General features: G+C 52.9%; 1 protein-coding gene across 1 annotated transcript; it reads right to left on the bottom strand.

The window, feature by feature from the left end:
• Positions 1-1,060: 1,060 nt before the first annotated feature.
• On the bottom strand, positions 1,061-4,593 carry RASSF10 (Ras association domain family member 10). Its single transcript, XM_075755214.1, has one exon. The coding sequence runs from the start codon at positions 4,274-4,276 to the stop codon at positions 2,930-2,932; it is 1,347 nt and encodes a 448-aa protein (XP_075611329.1). The 5' UTR covers positions 4,277-4,593; the 3' UTR covers positions 1,061-2,929.
• Between the last annotated feature and the right edge of the window lie 2,497 nt (positions 4,594-7,090).

Here is a 7,090-nt window from a genome sequence, read left to right as displayed (position 1 = left end):
TTTCCTCTTGTAGGCTAATGTTTTAATAATGGTTTGAGATAGACAGGGATTTGTGAAGATGTTGGAATTCAGTCTGTGTGTAGGAACAAAACTGAGCCCATTGCAATTGTGTTTGCAACTGCTTAACTATCAAATGAGTATACCCAATTTCACCTGCACAATATAGGAGCACATTAAAGTATGTGCTTGTAGGAAGTCACTGCAGCTCCCACCAAAATCTTGAGACTACAGTGCCACCTGCAGTGTTCTCACCCCTGTCCTCATGGGGCAGGGGCCAGCGGCTCAGCAGGGTCACCATCTACTGCATCTTTATCTGGGGTACTGACAGGCCAAAAGCAAGCGTTGCATGGTGCCCCTCAGCAACCTAGAGCAAAAATAGTTTTGTCCTAGTTCTAACGTTTTTCCTAGCTGAGAATGAGTAGATAGACTTTGCTTTGTAACTTTGAATTTCCTGGCTTTCTTCACCTCATGCTTCACAAAATGCCTGACGTCTGTATCAATAGCATAATGATGTACAGCCTGTTGCAGCTTATTTCTATAATGTGCTTGCTTTTTATTTGCTTGGTGTGGCTAATGGGAGAACTTACGTAAAGCAATTTCAGGTTTATTGCTTACATCAGTCACCAGAGAAGCTATCAACAGATACTTGCATCACCCACCCATTACATCCGCACCAGTTAATATAATGCAGTGCAACAACGTGACTCTCCCACTCCCCAACTTATTCTTCAGCTCTACTTCCATGTAAGTATTTTTAATAGCAGACTGGGGTGAAATTCCTCACTCTGGACACATGCCACCACTTCTAAATGCCGCTACGCTACCCCTGCAGTGATGGATCTGAGGAACCACACTGTTACTGGTACCTGAGGGAGCCCCTTGTGCCATCAGAAAGCGAGGGGACAGTGCTGGCATGAGACAGACCAGAGAGGTCTGACTTGGTCTATCTTTCTGCTTGCTTCGCCAGAGAGTAAATGACACCACAAGATAACACAACAAAATCCCAGACCTGATATGTTTGGGTTGTTTTTTTTAAATCACACTCAATTTGGAACACTCGTTTAGTCTTAAGAGTTTTATTAGCTCTAAAAATAGGTTCTTAAATATTTTCCAATGTTGACTAAAATATGAAAAACAATTATATAATCAGTTTTTAAAATAAACCACAGTTTGTTATAACTGAGACCTATTCAGTGGAATAACATTTATCAAGAATGATAGCATACAGGGAATTGTACAGCCTCAACAAATCCACAGACAGTATTTCTCTGATTGCTTTCAAACCAGTTGCAGAGTCCATTGTTCCGTTGCCCAACAGAATTCTGACCAGCAAGAACGCTGTGAAAGAGTGGAACCCGGTCTTTGGGTGAGGAAGCTGTGAGGTTTTTATCAAAAGTAAAGAACTGGTCTATTGGTGCACCCCTTTTTATACTTTCTTATTGTTAAATGAAAACTTTCATAAATAGCCTTATATAAATAATAATCTCAAAAATTTTAAAAAGTTCACACTTGTTCAGACCTGACTAAACATTCTCTGGTCTCTCACTGCTTAAACTGTTTCTGCAATTATTCTGGAATATAGGAATTCTTAATGTCTCTTATTGTAAGAGCAGATCATGTATTTTCAGTAAGTGTTAAGCTGCAGAGGAAGATTTGGCAGTTAAGTTAAATGCATGTTACAGCTGATGCTGTATTTTTTTATTGGAATAACTGAAAAGATTAAGCTGTAGTGCAGGTAGGGCTTGAGTCATGCTTTTATCGTTGTATCTCTTGGCCTCATACGAACTATATTATTAAAAACAGTAGCTCAAGCTGATTCTGTACTTTGTTCATCTACAATCCAGCTCAGCCAAATATCAGCTAGCCTAGTGAAAAAATGTAGTTGAAGGCTGTGTACATACAGGCACTGCTAATTACTTTCAATGACTGTCAAACGAACATTGATACTATTAAGATTTCTTAGTATGCCTTTGAACAAAGCACTCTTATCTATGCATAAGAAAAAGCACTACGCAGAGCAGAGTTAATACAACGTTAGCCTGTATTCTGTTTTAGTTTGTTGGGTTTTGGGGGTTTTTTTGGTTTGTGTTTTTTTTGTGTTTTTTTGGTTTTTTAAAGAGTGATTTATCACCCCTCTTTGTTGCCAAAAGGAACTGCAGTACTTTTCTAAAAGCTTGCGTCCTGGGAGGTCCCAGTGTCAGCTTCAGTAGTATTGACACCTCTTCTCCTCCGCAGTTTTTAAATGAGCCGTAGCTTTAGTCTCAGTGACTTTTTGCCTGTAGAGGAGCCGGGTGTATTTGTAAATGACAGTCAGTATAACCCACCCTCTGACTTGCAATGCTGAGAAACTGTTAGGGAGATAACTGATTTACCCTACGGAGCGCGCGTCCTGGCATTTTACTCGCGAAGAGATTATCTGAAGTAGCCTATGCTACAGTGGGGACAGTGTGGGGAACCACAGGATTAGAAGGCCCAGCGAGAAACCCTTCGGAGGGAAGCAGGCGGCAGGATTTAAGGAGCGAGCAATCCCAGACGTGAATGAAACACAAACACGCTGCGGGTTTCTCTTCCTTAGATAAAAGCACCGGCGAGCCAGCCTAAACGCTCCCCGCGGATGACTAGTTAGAACAAGTTTAAACTCAAGAGCTAAAATTAAAACGTTTCCTCTGTGTGACTGCCTCCTCCACCGGGAGTTTTCTGGCCTCCCCCCACCTGCCCGCAGTCCTACACCCCCCCCTCTGCCCCGGCAGCCTCGCTCCGCCCGCCCCGTCCCCGCCGAGCCCCGCACCGACGGCTAGCTTGTGCCGCGCTGCCCGGGCGGCCGACGGGGCACGGGGCAGAGCCCGCACCGCGCCCGGTTTCGCTGCGAGCCGGGCCGGAGCCCACCCTCTATCCCTGGCGCTGCGGGGCCCGGCTGGGCGGCGGGCGGTTAGACGAGGGACTCGCAGACGGGCACCGAGTCCGAGTCCTGGCTGTGCATGGAGCTCAGCCCCGTGTCCGAGTCCTCGTCGTTCTCGGCGCGGTCCTTGCGCAGCGCCCGCGCCTGCTCCACCCAGCCGGCCGCGCCGCCGCCCCCCGCCGCCGGCCGCCCCCCGCCCGCCGCCCCGCGCGGCTCCGCCGGCGCCTCCGCCACGTCCAGGGTGCCCAGCGTCTCCAGCAGGCGCTGCAGCTCCCGCTCCTTGTCCTCCCACGCCCGCTGCGTGTAGTCCAGGTCGGTTTTGACGGCCTCCAGGTCCGTGCTCAGCTTGAGGCCGATGTAGAGGCTGGTGCTCAGCTGGGTCTTCACCCGCTCGTGCTCCAGGTGCAGCTCGCCCTCGCCGCCGCCGCTCAGCTCCGTAGTGTCGCAGTCCGTCTCGGCCAGGCCGGGCCCCGCCGCCAGCTCCAGCTCCTCCCGTCGCCGCTTCATCCAGCGCTCGTTGAGCTCCTCCTGGATCTCGGCGGCCAGGTGCTCCAGCAGCTCCTCCTGCTGCGCCCGCTGCTCCTGCAGCTGCAGCACCTCCTCGCACTTCCTGGCGTAGTCCTCCTCGGGGCGGCCGGCGGCGGGCTGGGGCTCCCGGCCCGGCTCCGGCTCGCCGCCGCCGGCCCCCACCAGGTAGGTGTCCTGCACGTAGTTGACGCCGTGCCGCTTCATGCGGTCCAGGTGGATCTTGGCCTCGTACCTGTCGATCTCCCGGTCCAGCTCGCGGAGGCGCTGGATCTGCTGCCGGATGGTGTGGTCCTGCGAGAGCACCAGGTGCACCAACGTCTCCATCCTCTCCGCCGACGAGACCTCGCGGGCCAGCGGCTGCTGCCGCTTCTTGTTGATCTTGGCCAGCTTGCGGAAGGCTTTCCTCACCACCCGCCGCTGCCGCTCCTGCGTGAGCGCCAGGCTGGCGCGGGCCGCCCCCAGGCCGTGGCCGGGGCGCTCCTTGCTGAGCACCACCCGCGCCTCAGCGCTGCGCGGCCCCGCGTTGGGCAGCGAGGCCTCGCTGCGCACCAGCACGAAGCGCACGTTCTCCTGCTCGTCCCCCCACGCCACCCAGAGCCGCAGGATCTTCGTCTTGTTGGGCAGGATCCGCTCGAAGCCGCGCCACTTCTCCACGATGCAGTAGGAGTGCGGCGGCCCCGACAGCATCCCGCCGCCGGGCTCGGGCAGCGCCGGCCGCTGCCGCCGGTGGTGGCTGTCCTCCAGCAACACCCGCACCACGTCCGAGCAGGTGGTCCGCCGGGAGAGCCCGGAGATCAGCTTCTCCTCCTGGCAGATCCACACCGAGATCTTCCGCTCCTCGGGCTCCATCGGGGGCGGCTGCGGGCGGGCGGCCGGGGCCGCCGGCTCAGGGCTGGCCGGGCAGCCGCTCCATGGGGAGCGCTCAGGGGAGGCGCGGCGCCGCCCGCCCGCCCGCCTTCAGCATGGCCGGGATGCCTCCCCGCCCGCGGCACCCCGCCCGTGCGCTCCGCCGGCCGCTCCACCCCTTCCTGCCCGGTGCGGCGCGGCGGTCCGCCGGGAGGGGCCCGGCCCGGCCCGGTGCGGCGCGGAGCCCTGCGCGGCTCCCGTCCGCCGCCCCGCGCTCTGCCGGGTCCCGCCGCCGCCGCCGCCGGGTTTTCCTCTCCCACCACGTGGGCGCCCCCCGCGGCTCACGCCCCGGCGGTGGCCGCCGGCCCGCGGGCAGCGCCGCCCCGGCACTCTGCGCCGAAATCCGCCGGCGCGGAAACTTCAAGGCGGGTCGCCGTCGTCTCTGTGTCTTCCTCTCTGCCCTGCCTCTGCCGCGAACGAGCGGCGTCGAGGGATCTTCCAAACTGCCGAGGGACAGGAGCGAATCCTGGAGCTTCAAAGTGAAAGCCAGAACTAGTGAGGAATTTCCAGTTTTAGTAAATCGTCCGTCTGTAATTAGGAAATTCATGTTTGTAAAGCACTTCGCAGATGAAATATGCAAAGGATGGGAATGTCTAAGTGTTATTAAAATACTAGCTGAGCCAGATTTTAATGGGAGCTGGCTGTGTACTTTGATGGGAACAGGATCGGTCTCCGAGTGCGGATTAAAATGAGGAGATGTAAAAAATGGTAATAAAACGCGGGGTTGTGGCACTGATTTTTGTGTTGCGATTGCATCGTGGGCGTTCACGGACTTATGCTTTTCTACGTGGCTAGAAAGTATTAAATGGGTAAAGGGGGTCAGCTCTCTAAAACCTGAAGGCTGATCCGTACCTTCTGGGGGATTTTTAGAGCCAATAAAATCAGTGCGCCATGTGGCGAGGATTTTTGCGTGAATATGGTTCGTGTCGCAGTCAGTGTAACAGAACAGAGTTACGGTATTGTAGCCTAACTACTGTAATTCCGCTGTTTGAAACAGTAGAGTTGAGGCATACAGGATAGTTAACGATTCTGCAGCCTAGCGTCCTCCTTTCCCCAGTGTGGGCAGCTGCTGCGCTAGCTTTTCCTGTATTTACCTGGAAGGAATAGTCCTGAGGAAGACGGCCTGCCTTCTGCTCTGGCTGCGTAAGGCGGCTAATTACGATGGTGGTTTCTGCCGTGCAGCCTCCTGTCCCGGGAGGAAGTGGGCTGAGGGACCACTGAATGCGAGCATTCCTGGAGCTGAACATCACGCAGATCATGTACCTGCTGCTAACTTCCTTTTCCTGTATTATTGCAGGTTAAATGAGTCCAAACCGAGGTGGCCGCTGCATGTTGCAATAAGGACACGCAAGATAGGGGTGCTGGTAATAGGCTGAATTTCCTTCCTGACCCCAGCCGCCTTAGGTTAAAGTTGTCTACTCCTGCCCAACGGTAAAGTCCGTCACTGCCAATTTCAGGGGGAAGTCATTTTGCTCTCGTAGCGTGTCAAAAGTGCTAGATCACTATGTTTTCTTTGTGCAGAGGGAAGCGTTTGCTGATGGAAGATCATTCCTGAGGTACGCGATCTTTTTGTTTGATGCGTGGATTATGCCTGAAAGCATCATTCGCTCCAGGGCAGAGGAAGGTGGACACAGGAATGGCAGTCCTGTAAGAGAACACAGTGGCCTTGGCAAAGGCGGTCGTAAGGACTCGGGGACAAACCTGACAGCGCACGCTGCCCCAGAATGAACGGGAATGGGATGTACAATTCAACTTTGCCTCTGAAAGGCCCCAGATAAAAAAACTCAGGGAGAGTAGGAAAAGTCTTGCTCTCATCAGGCTGGCAGAAACTTGGGAATTCCTTGTTGTCTTCTGCAGAATCAGGTGCAGCAAAAGGCAAAATGAAGCAGTGAGAAATTATCTGACTCCTTTACGGGTGGTTCTTTGCTTTTCTCATTTAGTTTTGATCTCATTTTACATGTATTTCCTATGGGAATGTCTGTACCTACTTTGTTCTTGCAAAGAACAATACAGGAAGAGCAGGGTGTGATGTGAAGAGACATCTTATGCTCCCCACAGGTCAAGCTGCTCCAACTTGTCTGGCAGCCTGTATCTATCCAGCATCCAAGCCTGGCTTTGTGCAATGAAATTGGAAGGTGATCGTTCCATCTTCCCTTGACCACATCTCTGTGTATGGAAAACTGGGTCTGCCTCCCCAGTGGAGCCCCCAAGGCAGCATTGCCAGAGAGAGAACGAAGATATTGGCAGTTTGGTTGAAGGCAGTAAGATTAAGATTACGGAGATAAACCCTTGACTTGGGTAGGATAAGCCTATCAGATGATTATGTATATGATTCATGGTTAAAAAGCTGGCATTAGAAATTTACATTGTTAGATCTCAAGTTTAGCCCTGAGGAATTTTGTTTCAGGCTGTCTGCAGACTCAGGAAACTGCCACCAAAGCTTCAGAAGTTTGAGAGCTTAAGCACGTAAGCACATCTCTGAAGCAAAGTTTGGGCCCTGCCATGCTGAATCCCAAAAGGTCACTGAATGCAAGCAACCCTTTGCCTTTCCTCCAAGAATCTTAAAGCATCCTGCAGAGGAGGGTAGTGTTATCTCATTTTTACAGATAAGAACACTATGGCATAAAGGAGTCAAGTGCCTCGCCTAAGGTTATATAGCAAGGCAGTAGCAGTGTCACAAAGCACATCAGGTTTCTTCACTCTGGTGCCATTAGTCACTAAACTTGACTATCTAGTGCTCTGCCTCCTTCCTCTCCT

Source organism: Balearica regulorum, chromosome 5, assembly GCF_011004875.1.
Source record: "Balearica regulorum gibbericeps isolate bBalReg1 chromosome 5, bBalReg1.pri, whole genome shotgun sequence".
In the NCBI taxonomy this organism is placed as follows: domain Eukaryota; kingdom Metazoa; phylum Chordata; class Aves; order Gruiformes; family Gruidae; genus Balearica; species Balearica regulorum.
Note: the sequence above shows the minus strand (reverse complement) of the source record. Positions and strands in the feature narration are given on the sequence as shown.